Source organism: Sarcophilus harrisii, chromosome 4 (assembly GCF_902635505.1).
Source record: "Sarcophilus harrisii chromosome 4, mSarHar1.11, whole genome shotgun sequence".
NCBI lineage: Eukaryota > Metazoa > Chordata > Mammalia > Dasyuromorphia > Dasyuridae > Sarcophilus > Sarcophilus harrisii.
Window position 1 is genome coordinate 53,805,387 of NC_045429.1, and position 21,012 is coordinate 53,826,398.

At 38.3% G+C, this 21,012-nt stretch overlaps 1 protein-coding gene across 2 annotated transcripts in view; it reads right to left on the bottom strand.

The window, feature by feature from the left end:
- Positions 1–981: 981 nt before the first annotated feature.
- FAM78B (family with sequence similarity 78 member B) overlaps positions 982–21,012 on the bottom strand; it is a 128,465-nt gene continuing 108,434 nt past the window's right edge. Inside the window, exons 2-3 of one of the 2 annotated variants that reach the window (XR_004229280.1) lie at positions 18,606–19,530; positions 982–6,277 (exon numbers count right to left, since the gene is read on the bottom strand). Coding sequence is in view for 1 of the 2 variants with exons in the window: in XM_003767380.2 (XP_003767428.1) it covers positions 19,008–19,530 (523 nt within the window). In the remaining variant the exon portion in view is untranslated. Of the gene's footprint in view, positions 6,278–15,568; positions 19,531–21,012 lie in introns of those variants that run through there. The other variant, XM_003767380.2, reaches the window with a different exon arrangement.

Consider the following 21,012-nt stretch of genomic DNA (forward strand, 5'->3'; position numbering starts at 1 on the left):
GCCCTGAATGTACTTTTCTTTCCCCCCATTTATTCTGCATCTGAACATCACAGGCTCATTTGCATACATGCACACAATACTTTGTCGATTCATAGACCTTTGCTGTGCTCATCTAGGGATCCTGAGATGCAGCCTAGTTACATTTCCATGTGTCTTGGTTAGCCCCTTTCTGCTTAATACTGTATCGCCTTTTTTTCTCCCCAAACACAGAAGTTCAGTTTGATGAATTACTCTGGGAGATATGTATTGCATGTCGTAAAAGCACATTCTTGATGACTTTAACTTCTCTCCACTGTGACACACACAGTTATTTGGTAAACTAACTTTCCAGGCAGCCTGTCTAACTGCCTCCATGCTTGTGTTCTCACAAAACAGCTCTCCCTTCCCTAATGAGCACCACATGTGTTAAATGTATAAATAGTCTTTGAATTGGTGTCTAAAGGAAAAAATATACTTACTCATCACAGAGACACAGCCATTTACCTCTGTAGAGTTATGCCTCATATTGTGGATTGTTGCAGAGATTTGTTGTTAGGTTTATCTCCCCAGGGAGGAAGGAACATTATGCACACTCACAATTCCTATCTCTTGAGCCACACTCACCCTCACTCATTCACATATTGAACATCAGCTTGAGATTCTGTATGCGCATATGTGTGTGCTTAGAACACTGTCCAGTGATGATTGCTTTGTAGATTGATTGTTTCCTTATTTTATTAAAAAGAAACTAAGGGGGGGGGTGTAAAAGTGCAAATTGTTCATTCACAGAAAGGGTGACAAAAAGCAAGCAATCTGACAGAACAGATGCAATGATTCCTTTTTTCTAAAATATGTCTTGGAAGCTACTTTCTACAGAGTTTAGCATGTGCTGCTTGGCTGTCTATGGGAAGAGGCAGAACTCAAGAAAGACAGGGAAAGGTACGACTCTCCATCCCTACCCCATACCTTTATTCCCAAAGTGTTATATGACTCTTGAAAGCAGAATTTAGGTTACAGATGTTTATTTTAATTTTTATTCTTTTAAGAATGGCAACTCATATTAGTTACAAGTTTCCCTTTCTCTTGCTTGTTCTTTCCTGAACTGGGGCTTATAAATGCTTTTATTTTTAAACCTTGGCAACCCAAGAAAGGTAAGGTTGCTCACATGCCCAGAGTTGTATCTGGTTCCTGACTCTCTGACATGTCCTGCCTTTGGATGGATGTTGGGGAGGAAAAAGCAGATGTCCAGAGAAAAGGGATTGAGTTATGGTCTCTGAAGTAAGAAAGGACATAAACTTAGTTCTTCCCCATCCTCTATAATTTTTAGATATGAAGTACATCAGGAGATTCTAGTGACTGGATAGGGTCTGATCAATTAAAACAAAACATCTGGAATAATTGAAATGAGCAACTGGAAAAACTTGTCACTGCTTTTAGAAACTCAGGCTTACAAAGTCTCTTCTTACTTCCCCAATCTTCCCCACTTTTTCTTTTTTGGTCAAGTAATGAATGGCAGATGCTGAGTATGTGTTCAGCTCCAAGACCACTTGGAACAATGGAATAATGAAGTAGAAAGGAGTATGCTTAGAAGGAAAGCTGTATGTGAAGAAAGGAGGGATGAAGATGAGTGGAGATGGCAAGCAAGACTTTATGTTTGTTACTATTGATCCCAGTGTCTTGGAAATCATCATGACTTACTATATAACACGACATGACATAGCATGATATATAATGTGATATGATAACAATATGAGGTCATAGGCTCAAAGTTTGAAGGGACCTTAGAGGTCATTCTGGTTCAATTCCCTGATTTCACAGATGAGAAAATTAAAGAATTCAAATGACTTGTCTGAGGTCACAAGGCAGTATTTGACTGAGCTATTATACCAACATTCTATGACCTCAAATTCAGTAATCTTTTCATTATAGCACACTGTCTTAGTATGATATGATATGACATGTCACATACCATGCCATACCATGCCAAACCATGGTGGGGCATGATGTGACATGATATATGATGGTATGACTTAGAACCCTGAAGTCCCAGGCCTGAGATAAAGGGCAGTAAATTAGGGAGGGGATTCCTCTCTTTTTCATAGTTCCCATTTTTTTTTTATCCTTCATGTCCATGATCTTGTCTTTCTTAATTTCTGTTGTTGGTGCTCTCTCTTTCTCCTGTTGATATTCTCTCCCGGACTAGCTCTCATGGTGAGTGTTCATCATTGCTACAATAGCCATTGGTCCAATGTTACTGCCCTTTCTTGGTGTTATCCCTGAATTACTGGCTCCCAGTATATTCCAGGAGTTCTTTGGATTGGTTTTTCCCAATAACCTTCTGCGAGCGCTCTGTAGAAAACCATGTACTGCAACTTTAAAAACCAAGTTGGAACAGAAAAAAAAACATACATTTTTGTTGGTTGAATACATACTGTATTTAACTTTTTTTTAATCCCAGAGAAGTGAAATGCAACATCTGTTTGAGTTTCTGTAACATCCAAAGACTGAAGAGTCAGAATTTCCTAATTAAAGTCATTTTTAAGGCACTCTGCAAAGCCAGCTTTCATCTTTTCCTTCATTGGGGTTTTCTCCAAACCAAAGCAGAATACCTGATTTTTTTTCCTCCAAAATCACACACACACACACACACACATACATACATACATACATACATGCTTGTGTTCTGAACCTCCTCTCCCATCCTTGGTAATATCAAACATACAACTCAAAAGGAAAACTGCAAAGAAAGGATAGGAGGAGATTTGTAAAGAAGCAAAACAGGTGATTTCAGGGGGAGCAAAAGGCAGTAGGTTAAAGTCAAGTGGTTACCAGACAGTGAAATGGAAGCTGATACTTTAAATTTCTTAGGTTTCAGTTAATTTGGCTGGTTACTTTTTATATACATCAACAAAGAAATACTGAAAAAAGAATCTCAAGACAGTGAAAAGTACATGTATATTTCCTTGGGTGTGGATGGTATTAGTCCTATCTATAGGCCGGGTGGGGAGCCCACATCTTGCCATGATTTGAGGAACTCGCCTTTCTAAAAATATCTCCCATTAGTTCATCTGCCTAAATATATCCTCCCAATGGGCCTAATAAAGTGCCTAAAAAGTCTACCATTAGTCATAGTTTTGGGTTAAGGCATAGCTTCTAGGAGGTCTGGGTTAAATGATGTATTTACTTAGGAGGCATAATAATTTAGCCTATTAGCACCCACTAAAACCTTATGGAAGAGCCGTTGATTAGATTGTTCAAGTTGGCACATAATGACAATCAAGTTTTGGAGGGAACAGGAGACCAAAGAGGTAAGTTTTGACTTTGGTGAGGATCTACAGCATAGGAAGGTATATGGGGAAAATATGCCAGACTGAGATAGAATGGGGGAATAAAAGAAAATAGTTTATACTTATGGATAGCTGGAGAACATTTTGAAAACATAACTACTAGTGGGGGGTTAAGGGAAAGTGAGAAATTTTCAAGTATCAGTGATAACTTTGCCTACTTCATGATAAGTTATTGTATATATCACAATAGTCTGAGTATATACACGTGGATTCTGGAGTTAATATATATTCATTATGACACAGTATGGTGAAAATTCAATGAATAAGAAATGCTGAAAATTGTGAATTGTTTCTATTTGGAATTCCATTTCAAATGAGCTTCTGTGTGCCTATAGACATGGAAAATATATCCCCTAATGTATACAAAAGGGTCCTCTCCATAGCTATGAAAACCATAGTGATACCATTTAGTCAACCAACAAATATTGGAAGGCACCAATATCTTTGATCTCTTGATGACTACTGACTTTTTGGCAATATTATCTCTTTCCTCAAGTGTTATTTAGAATTTCACTTAGAAGACTCCTAAGGAAAGTCTCAGGCCCAGGACTTGAGAAATAGGAAGACCTATTTCAGAGAGGGAGAGTGGAACAACATTGAATCCCCCCCCAAAATTTTGGAGTCTGAAAATCTAGTCATGGTGACAAAGATAAAGAAGGAAGGAAGGTGGGGATCTTGAATGACAATCTGCTGGGATTGGTAGATTTCTGCTCTTGGAGCTTCTGTATGTGGACCAAGAGTGGCTTGATGGTTCTTTTGGGGTATCCTAGAATTTCAGAGTTTGGAAGAACTGTGGGAGACATCTAGTCCAACCTGTTTCTGGCCAAGAATCCTTTCTACCACAACCCCAATTTATGATTATCCAGTCTTTGCTTGAAGATCTCCAGTGAGGGGAAATTCATCTCTCCTGAAGGCAGTCCATTGTTTTTGAACAGCTCTAATTACAAGATGGTTTTCCTTTTTACTAGGCCTAAATCTGCCCTTCTGCATTTTCATTCATTGTGCTTAGTCCTGCCTTTTAGTAAATCAAACATAATTTCTCTTCCATATGATAACTCTTCAGATACTTGAAGACTATTGTAAATATCTGAAGCATCATGGTAAGAAAAAATAAACCCAGTACTCAGCACTTTCTTGTCCCTTTACTTTGAAATCTGCTGCAAGTTAGATATAAGGAATAAGGGAAGGTTCAATGAGGAGAATGGAGTAGGAGGAAGGGTAAAAATAATTCCTTCTTTTTCCAATTGATTTATTCCACAATCCTATTCTTAATAATTAAGGAAACATCAGATCTTGGATTTGAAGGACCTTTGGAGGATGGCAAATAAATAACAAGGAACATAGATCTTTAAATGGTGGGTTGGAACCTGACAGCAACTTCCTACCCCAACATTCCATAGGGTTAGAAGTAAAAATGAATAGGACAGTAAAGGTTTTGATGTATGAGGTAATGTAGAGAGCACTGGACTGGCTCAGGAGATCTGAGTTCCAGTCTTTATTTTGCCACTAACTGTGCTACTTTGACAAATCACTGTCCCCACCACCTTGGGCCTCAGTTTCTTCAGTGATAAAAGGAGAGGTACTGATAAGAAAACCCTAGATTTAAATTTGGAAGGGACTTTTAGAGGTCATTTCATCCAAGTTTGTACTAGCTTGCTAATTTCCCTTTTAACTTCTAAAATGGTCTTAAGTGTTTCATCATCTGCATGGTAGAGTCAGAATTAGGGTTCGAGTTGGAATGAGCATTCCAAGGGAGGAGAGGGATTTTTGATGGAATGAATTTAAACCTTGGAAAGTATGTTTTTTGGAGCATTCAGTGTGCTGGTAAGAGCTCTGATTTTGGAATCAGAGAACTTAGGTTTGAAGACCAGCTTTTCTCCTTTTTGACTTCACAATCCTGGGAAACTATCTTATTTCTCTGTGTCTCCTGTTCCTTGTTTATAAAATACAGCGATTGGATATGATGGCCTCAAACGTCTTTGGATCCCGGGTTTATTTGACTTTTCTCTGTGGTTCCAAAGATTGTATTGCCCTATCCTGTGGCTAAAACTGAGACTAATTATTTCAAAAATGGAAGACAGCTTTTCAGTTTACAACAAGTACATACTTTAAAAACATACATATGTATATACCAAAGTCAAAAAATGAACAAATGAATGGTGATTCCTTTGGGTAGTTCTCCTCTCATTCCACTGCCAACATCAAGGAGACCCTGCTTGCTCATGCTTGGTTTTCTGTAACATCTGAAGCTTCTTCCATGGTCTTTGAATGTTACTTGGTCCTTGTGACAAAGCTTCCCAGAGGGAATTTATCTCTCCTTTTCTCTGGCCCTTCTTGTATGGAAATGTCTTTGGATGCTTTGAAAATGCTTAATAGAAGCTGACCGCATCCTGCCCTCTTGGTTGATATTCAGCAGGGATGGGATTGGGGATAGGGAAAAGAGAAGGGAAGAAAGGAGAGAAGGAAGACATAAATGTTCCCCTTGCTTTTCACCCTAAGCTGATCTAGGCAGAACAGCAGCCAATCAGAAAGGCAAGAGTCAGAGCCCTGGTGGCTAGTGCCACAAAGTCTGATTTGACCAAATCTTGGGCTCTGCAGTGGTTCACCACAGGGGAGAGGGGAGATGGATTTTCTGTTTAGATTAAGTTAATCTCTCTATGCAAGACATAGACTTGGCAGGTACAGCTCCCAGCAGACCATTCCAAATGACACCCAGAAAGTCAGTGGCAAAGTTCTCATGGCACCACAGGGTTAGGTTGGATGGGAAGCATCTGGTCCCACAAATGGGAAGGCGGTGGTGTGGGAGGCTGGATGGTACTATATTTTTTTAAGCAGGGAAGCATCTGTCCAGGGCTTCAGCTTCAAAAGCCACAGGCCATTTCTCATTTATATCCTGCTAGTTTCTGCCATGTGGTTCTGTTGGCTGGACTTGCCTTGTCCTACCAGGAGACCTGTATATGGACAAGGAAAAATGCAAATAAAATGGGTGTTAAGAAAGGAGTTGTTGACCAATGACCTTTCATTTCTAAAGGAAAATTCAGGATAAGAATGTGTAGCTGGGGTGGAGTGGAAGAAGCATTACATTTCAAAGGAGCTGAGCTCTGGATCTGACTGTGCACAAGTGACCTAACTTTCCTAGGCCTTAGTTTTTTGGGAGTTGGAGTAGGTAACCCTCTAAGGACCATCACAACTCTATGATTCATTGCTGTGATCTCTTAACCAGGACAAAAATTACGGGAAACAAATGGTAGTACCAGACGGTTCTGGCTTGTTCTTGTGAGTCTCTGAGGCAGAAAGAGATCTGGGAAGGCCATTGACTTAGCAGGTGCTCTTGCATAATTGATCCAATTAAGCCTTGATGAAGCTCAACTGTTTAAAAAGTCAACTAAGACTCCCCTGTGTGTCAAGACAACGGGCATGAACCGGGACTCCCTGACACCTGAAATGCATTTTAGAAAATGGCATAATAGATGCCCTGCTATATGCTCCTAATTAGTAGCAGCAACTTCCCAGGAGTCGATCAGAAGAGGTAGAATGGCTGGGCCCCTATCATTGTTGATGCCGTGAAACTGATCAGATCTGTGGCATTCTTTGAGTAGGAATCAGGGGTCAGCTCAATGAATAGGGTCACAGAGCCCATATATAGTCTTTTCTCTGTCCTGTTCCTTTTAAACCAGAGATATTAAACATTCTGCTAGCAGGTTCAAACTCAATTAAAATAAAATACAATAAAGCCTAAATGATTTTTTCTCCAATATATGACTGAGAGAATATTTCCATACAGTTTAGTAGTCTCATTTCTATTTGAGCTAGATACCATTGTCTTAGTTGAAATTGAGGAGCTCCTTAAAAAGCAGTACTGTTTTTCATTCTGTATCTCTCTAATGAATTTAGTCAATATTCTTGAGTGTTTTTAGCTTATATTATTAGTATTATCAGCTTTGTGTTTGTCTCATCTTCCTACTTGACAGTAAGGGAAAGGAATAAGAATTTAAATAGCACCTACTATGTGCCAGGTACTATGCTAAGTGCTTTACAATTATTATCTCAACCTACTTCACAATTATTTTCTACAGAAAAAGAAACCAAGGCAAGCAAGGTTGAATTGCCTAGAGTCATACAGCTACTAAATATCTGGGGCCAAATTTGAACACATCTTCCTGGCTCCAGGCCCAGTGCTCTATTGTCCCACCTCACTGCCTCTATGAGCTCAGGGATCTTTTCTCAGACTTTGATTCTACTCTTGAAGCATCAGTGCCCACTTTTTGTGTTACTTTGGGCAATTTATTTAAACTTTCTGCACCTCAGTTTTCTCATCTATAAAAATGAGAGATTCAGACAAAAATACTAAGGTCCCTTCCAGCTATAATTCTAGAAATGAATAAGAGTTCATCAAATGGTCATAAAAAATCCTATGATGCCTAATAGTGAAAAATAGTAGTATCTGTTGGTAATTTTCTGGAGTCGTTCTAGGAAATAGATCTTTTCTTATTATATTTGGACACGTTCGGGTTTTCATAGTTGTATGAATGGAGGTGGGGTAAGAGAAGAATCAAGTTACAGAGAACAGAACCTTTGTGTTTATGTGTGCCCAGACAGTATGTGTCTGTGTAGAGATGGAACAGTATCCACAGTAGCCATTCATCTGATATGCTGATGCAGAATCCTTCTTTTCTTTACTAATTAATTAAAAGTAATAGCTTTCCACAGTTTCTGGTACGTGAGTGAGTGAAGTGGGAAATAATTTAATTGGCTGTCTTGATTTCAAAATCCAATTTAATGAAATGGTTCTCAGCCTGAAGTGTATGCATTATCTTTCCTGTTATTTTTCCAATTAACATTTCATTGGATCGAGTCTGCATGGTGGAATATCCTAATTGGTTTGAAAGGTGGCGATAGGGACAAAAACAGATGGAAGAAATAGCTGGGCTGTTTCTCTCAAAGATTTGTTGAGAATACTACCAAAGGACTGGCTATGAAATTTTCTTCACAGTGCCCTGCCTCAGCAGATCCCTTCACAGGCATCGTGGCCATAATATTGACCTTCATGGGACCCCTCAAGAAGGAGTAGGGAGCTTTTCTACCTCAAAGATAGAGCAGCCAATTTTGTAAAGAGTGAAAAGGCTATGCTAATATTATCTAAATTCTAGGGTTCAGACAGAATAGAATGTAGGAGAGAATACCAGATCAGTACCCCTTCACCAAATAGAGGTTCCAGGAGGCAGTCACTAATGGGAGAAGGGGACTGAGCCTTGCAGAACAAGAATATCCTGGGATAAGAAATCGGCAACATGTACCAGGATGGGGAGGCCCCGGATAGTTCTAGGATTAGATAGCCCAGGATGGTTTTAGAATTAAATAGCAGAAGAGGCATGATTCTGAAATCAAAAGGAAGTTAGGAATCAGGACCAGAAGGAGAATGAAGGAATGATGATTTAAAAAAATCAGTTGTTACTATGTCTTTAAGTTACTATGTCACTTAACTCTCACTTACATATACCCATTATTTGGGTAAGCCACTTAAATATCTCACTTAAATATCCATTGTCTTCATTGGTAAAATGTGATAAGATGATTTCTAAGGATGCTTAGCAACTCTAAAATCTCTGACCTCTAAAACCTATGTGATATGGTTCCTTAGCCTATTTTAAACAGGCTAAGTTAGTAACTATATCTGACCTCTTCCCATTCAAAGGGACTTCCTTTTCTCTTTATCATGTCTTCTTGCTGGACCAGAAGACTATAGAGAATGAACATTAATTTTTCTAACAGGTCTTTATTAAGCATCTTCTAGGTGCCATGCACTGTGAAGGAAATGAAACATTTTGATTCTTACTCTCTTCCCTGTCTTTTTCTGAACTCTATCCCCAAATGTCTCATTAATCCTGTTTGATCGGTAATAAAGCTGAGTGGATTCTGGACTATATATCTTCTGGACTGCTTTTCCTCTTTACTTATAGTAAGCTTTTTCTCTCTATTTCTCATTATCCAGAAGTAGTCTCCTTTAGACACTGACCTACATTTCTCTGGTTGGCCAAAACTGGATCTGGATCTGAGCATGAAGGATAGGTACTTCTGCCATTCCTGTTTCGACTCTAAATATATAAAGTAGGAATTAAAGTTTCTATAACGGAATATCTTCCAATTAAACAAACTAATCCCTTTTAGGACAGAGTATTGAGGTTTAAAATACAGCTGTAGGGGAGTAGTTGACCCTGAGGACAACTGGCTAGGCAGAGTCTTGGGAAAATGAAGAGGCTGGACAAACACTAATGTCTTTCACTACGGCCCCATGAAATTCTGTGTGACTAAAGAATATGACTAACCTAATGTGGGATATAGAAAAGTGGAGGGGAATAGGAACACTCCTGGAAAATAATGCTTTCTATACTAGCTTCTTCCCCCACTCCATTAGAAACTGCATAGGACCTTGGAACCATACTTTAAGAATTTGTATTTTTCACTTATTCCCTTTGGTCAAGAGAGTAAGGAGTAGTTAGGTGGCATAGTGGATAGAGACGGCAGTCAGGAGGACACATCTTCCCACCTCAAATCCAACATCAGATACTTACTATCTGTGACCCTGTGCAAGTTACTTAACCCTGTTTGCCTCAGTTTCCTCAGCTGTAAAATAAGTTGGAAAAAGAAATGACAACCCCCTTCAGTATTTTTGCCAAGAAAACCCTAAACTGAACACAATTGCAAATCATTAAACAATAGCTAGAGAGTAAAACCACAGGTACCTTATTGATCTGATTTAAATTAGGTGAATCCTGCAGATATTTCAACTCTGCCACAAATCTAGAGTTCAGAACACCTTTCTCTTCTATGATGCTTCTGGGAAGTTCTTAACAGTGTTGCTCAGTGCCATGTCACACAAGATTTTCTATATCTGCTTTTTTTTGTATTTGTAGGTCATAACAAATAGGCTTTCTCCTTTTTTTACTCCTTATTCCTTTTGCTTAGGACAGTTAGTTATTCACTCAAGGTTAGCAAAAATTGGCTTGAGAATTTCTTAGTGGTCCAGGATCAGTCTTAGAGTTAAAAAGGATTTTAGAGGTTCCCAAAACCCAAACTTATCATTTTACTGATGAAGAAATTAGAAAGAGGAAATCACTGGCCCAATTCCATCATAGCCAGACTGGGATTTGAACCCAGATCCTCTTAACTCCAGATCTGGCGTTCTTTCTACTACAACTATCCTGCCTCTTCCCACCCTTAATCTAATGACTCTATATAAAAAAGAAGGTTTTTTTTAACTTTAAGATAAATTAACACAAAACTTATACATACTGTTAAAAGAATGTGAAATATGCCTATATATCTACCCCAAAGTTGGTAATACAAGGTGTTCCAGAAAAAGTCTTAGTGCAATTTTAAACTATTAAAGCTAAAAAATATGGAATATTTTAAAGTTAGCATTTTTCTATTAGGAAGTAAGTCTTTCCCCGTTCTTAGCATCCTGATTCATTACCTTCCAGCAAGTCAATTATGTCCAAGGAAGGATTATATTTTTATTGCTAATCTGACTTGAATGTGTTTAGAGATCACAGACTTTTTAAAGAGTTAAAAGCTTAATAGTGCACTAAGACTTTTGGGGCACCCTCTGCAATAGTAATGTCATAAAGAACACTAAAGATATTATTGAAATAGTACTTTTAACTTTGTTTGGAGTATCTTCTTTTACATATTTCATTTCATTCTCACAACTACACAGTGAAGGAGACAGAGAAGGTATTATGATCTTCATTTAGCAAATGGGGAAACTGAGGCACTGAAAAGTGCAGTTCTTTGCTTAAGGCCTCAGACCTTAGCAAAAGAGATGGGCCTGGAAGATCTAGCACAAGACTCCTCTATTTTTAAAAATGCTTCTTGGAATAGCCTGATAGCACCATTCTCTATAATGCTAGGCAGAGACCTTCAAATGTAGGAAGGAGTCCCTGAGTATAGCCTTCTTGCCATGTTCTCAAAGGGATCTGAATGAGGTTAAGTAGAGTAGCAAAGTGGTGATGGAGGTTGGGCTACTCATGAAAGCATATTGAACTGACTTCTTAACAGGAAGCATGTGTCTAAAGCAAGGGACAATGGCCTGTGGACAAAGCAAAAAAGGTGGGTCGGCTGTGGAACCAACTTCTGCGGGAAAGGTAGGGTCTTCATGAAGGGCAAGGTATATTTTGGTGTTTCTTACCCATATGGCAATGCTCTGGTCATTCCCAGGGAGTCATCAGCAGGCATAAGTGCCCACTCATTTATGGAGAACCTATTCCACCAGGTCAAAGTGATCTCTAGGAATAGTTAAGGTCACTAGGCATGTAATCTCCATGAACAATGAAATTGGGCAGGCAGAGAACACAATCTTAATTGTGTTTACTATCTATGTGCCTGCTTCTCAAGTGAAGCGTGAGCTTGCAAGAAACTTTCTATGGATGCAGGGTAAGGTTTTATTTACCCAGCACAAGTTCATTTCTGTTATAATATTGTTCTCACAGCAACTAGCTACAGAGAAAGCAACTCCCAATGTTATAGGAAGAAATGCATACTTTTTCATTATGTAGGATAGATGAGATTGATTTGATTCTCAGCATAAGTGAGTTCATGCTGTAGGGAACTGTTTTATAATAAAGATTTACTGTAGCTACAAGTTGACCCACAATCCTTCAGTGTCTTTCCAATGAAAACAGCATAGCTCTTCTTTTTACCCTGGGAGGAGGCATGATGTAATGGAAAGAACACTGAATTTGGAGTCTTAGAAAATCTGGGTCCCAATCCTGTCTCCGGCTTTGAGAACTGGGCAAGCTCTCAAGGACTTGCCTTTGGGCAAATTACTTAACTGAATCAATTTTTAGTTTTCTCATCAGTAAAATGGGGACAATAACATAATCCAGACTTTCCCGGGGGTTGTGGGGATTGAATGAGATAATCACAATACTATTCATTCTACATGAAAGTGAGCTGTTGTTAACTGGCTATTTTCAGCCAGAGATGCTTCCAACAGACTTCGGGGAATGGACAAATTGCTTTGGACTTGGCCCTTACCTATGATCTCTGTAATATAGAATCACAGAATTTGAAATTTGCAGCCACTGTCTATTCCATCTCATATCTGAGAAAGGATTCCTATCACAATATACTGCATAAGTGGTCAGGAAGAGCCCCTGAGCCAGCCCATTCCATAGCCAAATATGCCGCTCAGACCCTCAAGACTCACTGAAGATCCCTGAAGGGTAGGTGTTCTTCTACCAAGGAGACTGGAACCAGATGTGCTCAAGGACTCAAAAGGCATTAACGGCAATGAGGCCTTGGAGTAAAAATAACTGCCTTTCACCAAGCTTGCTCACTCAGCTCCTTTTCTATGTGAGGATCGTTTGGGCTTAATTATAGAGTTCAGCCGTTCATCAGGTTTTGATTAATTTTCTTTTCAGCTTGAAGGGTGAATGTGTGCATATGTTTACATCTTTGTTTGTATCCCAGTTGGGAGTCCTCTTGGTTGATATGTAATTGTCCCCTCAGCTCTCAAAGGGATGCTCTATATGCCAAATGAACCTAAGAAAGGCATTATCTCTTTCCCCTGTCTCCCTCCCTGGCTGACTCGGCCTGCTCTCAGCTGTATTGGGAGCTCCTTGGCAGCAGGGCTTTTGCTCAGCCATGGGGAATTTCTACTTCAGGAGCAATATTTCTTGTTCCCTTCCTCCTTCCTTTTTGGGAGATGTGTGGTATTTGATGACTAGGAGACTAGATCCCCCATTTATTAGATCGTGACTCCACCTAAAGATTCCTAGATCAGCCAGCTCAGTTGCCTCATTTTTTAGAGTCTAAGAATATTAGAAGTCATATAGCCTTCCATTTTATAATTGAGGAAAATGAATTTGAAAGAAGGGAAATATGTACAGGTTTTACTACCCATATTTGCTATATGAGTAGTAAAAGGAAGCTTCAGGATGTTGCCTTGTTTTACCTACATTTTACCTTTGGGGGATGACAAAATCATTATATATGAAAGCATTATCCTTACTACAATGTGGTCCCTTCCTACTCTGTTTATTTTCATATGCTCATTAAAGCCATTGAAAAATTGAGTGAGCCACAATGATAGAGGCAGGATTTTAGAATTTAAAGGGATGTTAGAGGTCATATAATCAAATCTATTTTACAAATGAAGAAAGAGGTTTAGAAAAAGAGAAAGAATGTGGCAAAAATTACTGCTGGTAAGTAGCAGAGGAAGGGTTTGAACATAACTCCTCTGATTTCAAATCCATGCACTTTCATTGATACTGGGATAGCTTCTTTAATCTCCTCATTCTCACTTCCTTCTTTTTCTCTAATTTCTCCCCATTCCTTAACCATAATCAAATATGAAAGAGAAACTTGATATTTTAAAAGGCTGATTCTTTGCCCACAGCCATTTCTTATTTAGATCACAGTGCTGGTCCATGAGAGGTCATCTCCAGTGCTGGCTTGGGATTTGGCACAGTAGGAAGCACTTTTAAAAATGACCTTTGAAAGGATTGAGGAAAAAATAAACTATGGATAAATAATCACAATTCCTATCTGCAGAGTACTCTAAAGTTTGCTAAATTCTTTTATAACAACCCTGTGAGAGCCTTGGTGCAAATGCTATCACCTCCCTTTTGTCAATGAAGAAAATAAAGTTCAAAAAAGCCAAATGGCTTAAATGTGTAACTGGCAAATGACAAAGCCAGGAATTGATTTGGGGCCTTCTGATGCCAAGACCATTGTTATTTCCCCTACTCCATAGCTAATCAGCCTACTATGATCCAAAATTACAAAATAATGGAGTGCTAAAATAAGAGGTCACCTAATCTGTCTAGCTTGAACCCATTATGAGAAAAATAGACACAAGAAACCAAATCCATGCAGCAAAAAGATTAAGTGAAGAGAATCTTCTCAAAAGATATCAAACCAGAAGATGGTTTGAGATTTAATAGCAATATTTCTTTTTTCTTTGTAAAAAGAATGAATCAGCTTGTTTCCAGATTTGATACTAATAAATTTGCAGTTGAAGGTTTGAGGACTGAAAATTTAAAGCAGGTTTGTCCTAGATAGGGAATGGGGATAAGGTAGAAAAGTTCAACTAATATCTCTCTATAGACAGAGGACTCTCTCGAGATATACCAGAATCTCTAGAGTAATGCCAGAAACTATCCCAGTGCTGCTACTAATTAGCTATGATCATGGGCATTTACAGTCTCAGTTTTCTTGTCTGGTAAATAGGGAAGAGGAGAGAGCTAAGGTCCCTCAAGCTCTATGATTCTATGCAATAGGGCAAACTTCTCTGACATGATCTGACTGATAATTTAGATAGAAACATAAGGCAAAAGAATCTTATGCTCAATTTACTTGGAAAATGAATGCTACCATAGTGCCAAGACTTTCCCATTGCCACTCACCATGGCTCTGAATATGTAACTCCAATTGACAGAGCCTGGGTTGGGGCTCAGCCATACTCAGGGGGAAGAAAGCCTGAATGGAATCCTGGTAGCAATCCAAATTTGAGATGGAGTTAGCAGAGTTGGGTTTCAATATTGAATTCCAGAATATGGAATTTTCAAGCTGTAGGATTATGTGAAAATACCTTAATTTCTCTGTGTTTTAATTTTCTTCTATGTAAGGTGAAGATGAAAATACTGGCACTATCTTTTTTACAGGGGTATCATGAAAAATGCTTTGTAAGCCCTAGAGTGCTTTGAGGCAAATAGATGGTTCAATTGATTAAAATACCAGATTGGAGTCAGAAAGACTGAGTTCAAATCTGGATTCAGCATTAGCTTTATGACCCTGAACATAATCTCTGTCTACCTCAGTTTCCTTATTTGTAAAATTAGAATAAAGATAGCACCTATTCTCAAGGTTGTTGTATGGATCAAATAATATAATATTTGTAAAATATTTTTTAAGCCTTGCAACTCTATGTATATTCTAGCTATTATTACTTTGAGGTAGTTGTTTCATTAAATTACCCTTTCATGGATGTAATCTTGACTTGCTGGGAGTTAATGAGCCAGGATACCCAGAAGGGGAAAGAATTACTTCCTAATAGAAAATTGCTAACTTTCAAATATTCTATAGACCTATTATTTATCTGACTTTGATATTTTTAGAGATCATGAATTTAGAGCTGAAGGTCATCTGGTCCAACAATTTCATTTTACAGATGAGGAAACTGAGGTTCAGAGAGGCTTGTCTTTGACTTGTCCAGAGTCACAAAACTAGTAAGTATTAGAGGTAGTCTTTCTAAAATCTTTCTGACTTTATATCTAGCCCATGATGATGATGATGATAACTAACATCTTTCTGCTCAACTTGTCTAAGCTCACTTGCCTTCATTTCATTATCCCCCTATCTCCCAGAATCTATCAGATTTGTTATGAGGGACAGTGTAAGATAGTGGAAATAGGATTGTGGTGATAGAAAGAACTGATTTCTCTTCCTGAATTTGCCACTAACTGGCTAGTGACATGATGTTTGAAAAAGGTTCTTAATCTCTCTGGGACCTAGTTTCTTAACCTAAAAACGAGGGCATAAATTAGATGATCTCCAAGTGCTCTCTCAATTCTAAAAGCTTGATGAAGTCAGACTAACATTCTTTTATTTCAGAAGACTTGTTCTGGAACTCAGAAAATTGTGAGGTTAAGAAAAATGCTCAGGTTCTCAATGTATTCTGCCTTGTTTTACAAATAATAGATAAATTCCTGAAAAAAGGATAAGGAGAATTTGCATAAATTAAATTCAATTTTAAATATAGAAGGGAACTTGTATAAATTAAAAAAAAAACCTGTGGTGAATCTTTCAATAAGATTCAATAAAGCAAAGAATACTTTTGTAATGCAAATGATTCACATTCATCTCTTTTCCAAAATTCATATTCCCATTAACCTGATTTCCTTAAAGTTTTATGCTCTTAAACCTTGTAGAATAGACTCTCCTCATTGGTTCTATGGTACCCAGAACATTCAGTATGAAAAAAAAATCTTTGGTATGTTGGTCTGCATTTAGGATTGACATCAGAACCCCTGTGATGGTGATATTTGAGAGAATGATAGGATCATATCTTTAGAGCTAGAAGAGACCTTGGGAATCATCTAATTGATTCTTCTAATTTTTCAAATGAAGAAACTGAGGCTTAAGGAAGTTAATTGACTTGCCCAAAGCTATGTAACTGGTGATTAGCACAATCAAGATTCTAATTCAGGGTTTTTTTTTTTTTTTTTTTTTTTTTTTTTTTTTAAATTCTAAATCCAGTTTTTTCCCCTACTGCATCAAACTAGGAATTGGGGAATGCTAGAATTGGAGAGATTATAGTTTTATCTTATTAATTCAATCTCCCCATTTTATAGGTGAGGAATCTGAAAAACAAGACAAAGTGATTGCCACCTACTAAGTCAATGCCAGAACTGAGACTAGAATCTCAGTGTTTGGGATTCCACCCAGTGCTCTCCATTATGCCATACTGCCTTTACTCAGTTATTGTTGCTTCAGGCTGGTGATTTTGTTATTAGTGAGAACTGAATAAATCCATTCTCCAACCATATAGATTCCCTTCTTTAGGCAAACTTTTCACAGCAAAAAAGGGAGAAAGGGAAAGGATAGAGGGAGAAAAAAATGCAGCAATAAATTATTTCTAAGAGGAATGTTGAATGTTTCCAGGTCTTCTCTCACTGATGCGTCATTACTATGTTAGTTATAAATAGATCTGCTTACTGTCCATAGTTAATCTAGTAAATTGTACCTGGTGTTACAGTAGAAGGGTAAAAAGTCAGGAATTTCAGGAGTAAGGAATTGCCTTAACTCTTTCATGACAGTAATAATTATTCTATAGAAAAAAAAAAAAACATGGATCATTTTTTAACACAAGTAGAAAATCTGTTTGTTTCTCCACAAATATTTATAATTTACTCTTTCAGAAAAAAACTAAGTACTGGCAGATCTTTCAATATGACATTAGTGGCTACCATCAATGAACTGATCGTTGGAGTCTTATCTATCTACAAATTTGTAAAAACCTTTCTGTATCCTACCTTCTTCATTCCAAAATATGGAGCTCACAAGGGCTGTGGACAGGGCATTGTGAAGATTTTAAGCTGAAAATTTATTAAATTTTTTTAATTAAATATTTTGAATGAGAACTTCACTAGCTATCATCAGTGTCATGATTTCCCTCCTTTGTAGCTAAATTTCTAGTTTGCCTGAAGGAAAATAAATTAGGAAGCCTTGAAATCTACAAAATTTTCTGACAGTGGAGGATGGAATCACTCTGGACAATAGCATGTTTCATATTGATGTAATTTAAGAGTGAATGGACTACCATTTTAAATGATCTGATTCTTGGAATGTAAGATTTCAAAACTAAGAGCCCAAGTAATCTCTGAAAAGTTTCTTCCAGTTCTAAAATGCTGATTTTTTTCTGATGAATGGTTGAGATAATTTTTTTTTAAAATAAAGCTTTGTGGGTGACCTGTGATAAGCTATTTTTTAAACCAACACCCATTAATTTGAAAAGTTATCTGAAACTATTATAAAATGGAGCATACATATATACACATATATGAATATATAGTATGTGTACTACATATGCGCATATAGTACATTTGTATTTGCAGAATTTGTGTGTAGTTTTATTATTTCATTCTGATATATGCATCCCATAGGATCTGTCATCCATTCAGATGTTAAACAAATGGAAAGGAAATACTAGCCAAGTTTGTTGAAATGCTTTTGAATCCTTAAGTGGATTTGTGGCTCCACCATTCACTTAAAATGATTTTCTTTTTGCAGAGTTAGGCTGGTAGTGTGGAAGGAATAGATCGGTTGTAAAGGAGATGGATTTGGATTTCACTGACAATATGGGGAAAGCTGCAAATATCATAGCTACTGTAGAATACAGGAACTATGCATGCAAAATACTAGACTGAAATTATTCTGAATAAATAATTATTGGAAAGAGGAAGATAGATGAAACCATTGGCAGTTCACATTGTACTTTGCTTCAGCACCTAGGACAGTCCTATGCAGACTGGGCTCCATCACTGTTTGGAACACATTCCCACAACATTCCCACTTGCCCCTTTTGTAAACATTCCTTTCATTCCAATGAACATGTTGACCTTTTGATTATCAATTAAAATGCATAGGTATAAATACTGTAACGACTCCTCCCACTTTTTTGTAAGTTTTTTCCCCACCCCACAACCACCCAACTTTCAACCCCCATTTCACAACACCCTCTGATCAGTCATCAGGACTGTTACGTCTTACAAACACCTGGTATGGATGTTTTCCATTTCCACTTCTAATGGTTGGGAAGCAGCATTTGCCACAGGCACTGATTAATTGTGTTTTCATTCCTTGTGTCTCACTGCAAAGGATTCAGTTCAGTTGTTCAGGTAAAGGAAGCCTCCTTAATCAGACCTGAAGTATGGCTACCCACAGGATACATCACAGGAAGTCCATAAGATCAGTGATTTCCTTTCCTTAATAAGGAGGGACCTTCCCAGGGAATATGATTCCTCTGCCTGAAGAGCAACCCCATTTTTTCCTAGTGGCTGCAAAGGCAGGCAAACCCGAGAGGTCTGCTTTGGCTCAGAATATCAGTTTTTGTTCACACTATGCCCTGACAGCATCATTCCACTCCTTGGCTGTGTGTACCAGACACACGATAATATTCTATTTAGGAGGTATCACAACCAGAGGCTGTCCTCGCTTGGGTCTCCACATGAGGACTTGGGCATCATTGGCATTGGGCTTCACTAGTGCATTGGGGGGAATGGGTTCCATTCGATTCAGGATCTTGGGCTGTTCTTGCTGAGTCCTGCCCACCAAGCGGGCTCGGTGCCCCAGAAGCTGCAGGGGATCCACCTCAATGTCCACTCTCATCCTCCATTTGATGGTCTGTAGGATAATCTTCTCTTTTGTAGTTGTGTTCATGGCCACTAGCCAGGTGGTAAAACTTTGATCCCTCTTGATCCTCGTCAGCAGTGGAACATTACTATCACTCACAGGGACAGCCCATGTCACACTGGGGTAGAAATTGTCATTCATACTGACTGAGAACCTGGAAATCTTGTTGGTGGGTCCAACCAGAGTCACAGTTTCGGTAGTATTTCCATACCAAGGATAGCTCACCCCATCCGAGTCACTGATGGCTTTTACTCTCCCTTCCCTCAAATCCGGCAGTTCCCAGCTTGACCTAGGAAAGCAGAAGAGATGTACAAGAAAAGAAGAGGCTGGGTTAATTCTACAAAGAGAACTGATGCCTTGTCTTATTAACATCAGCATAGGAGATCTGTCAGAAGAACTAATTGCTTAAAATTATATTGTCCTATTGTAGAATCAAATTAAATCCCCCCCACACATTCAATAATGACATTCCTAATTGGGAAAAGTTGGTCTGAAGAGGTGGGCCTCTTGCCCACCTAACTTGCCTCACTAACTTGCAGCTGTGAAGCCTTCAAATGTACTAATCAATAGCAACAGTGAAATTGTACTCAATGGTTTGAAATCATCTCCCTGTTGTAGATGAAAGGAACCATCAAGTCCAAAAGAAGAGGAAGATGAATTACCGTATCTGGAGCTTATAGATCAAGACTGTAAGGATAAAGAAATATTGAGGAGTATGGTAATATATTAGGAGTTACAGTGGAATAACTGTCCAAGCAAGAGAATTGTTCAAAATGCATAAGTTACAGCTAGTTATCAGTTTAGAGAAGGCAAAACTAAGGAACGGCTAGAATGAGGAGGCAACTTTCACCTTTCAGCAACTACATTGGTTTTTAGATGAACAACACTGCAAATGGATACCTTCTAACATACTATTCCCTCAGTTCAGTTGTTTTTAGTCATGTCCAACTTTTTGTGACCCCATTTGGGATTTTTTTGGGGGAAAGATACTGGAATGGCTTGCCATTTCTTTCTCCAGCTCATTTTACAGATGAGTAAACTGAGGCAAACTGATTTAAGTGGCTTGCCTAGGGTCAAACTGCTAGCACAGATCTGAGCCTATAATTTAACTCAGATCTTCCTGACTCCAGGCCCAGCACTCTATTTACTGTGCTACTGCGCTGCCCCACTATTCCCCCATTTTCTTTCAAATCCATTCCTGGCATTTATTTGCTTCATTTTGAATGCTTGTACTTCTGAATTCTCCTTCCTATTGGCTTTTCATGATGTGAAAAATGGCTTCTGGAAGTGATTTAGCCTCTCTGTCCTATACACCCCAGCCCTATATCCATTCCACATGCAAAGAAGATGAATATATACCATAATTTCAGGCCACCCACTTCTCAACAGTTTGTTCTTTCTGTTTTTCCTCATGAGAAAATGGAAGAGGAGATATAAAATAAATCCCTATGGCTATGAGGATGACTTTTTAGCTTCTGGGGTCAACTACAGATAGTTAGATTTGATTCTTAAGGCCGGTCATGGTAAATTGTGAAATAGATCTTGACTTCATACTTTCTTTGTCCTTCCCTTATAACTGAGACAATAACTACAAAAACCAAACTACAAAAACCTCTCTTCTCTCATTCTGATGTCCTCCTGTAATAATTATATATCACCATAGTGCATCACTGTTGACAACAGCACCCTAAGTACAAAGTGACCTCACTTGTAGACTTAGTGAGATACTTTATTTAAAACATTATTTCAAATCACTGTCATTGGGCAGTTT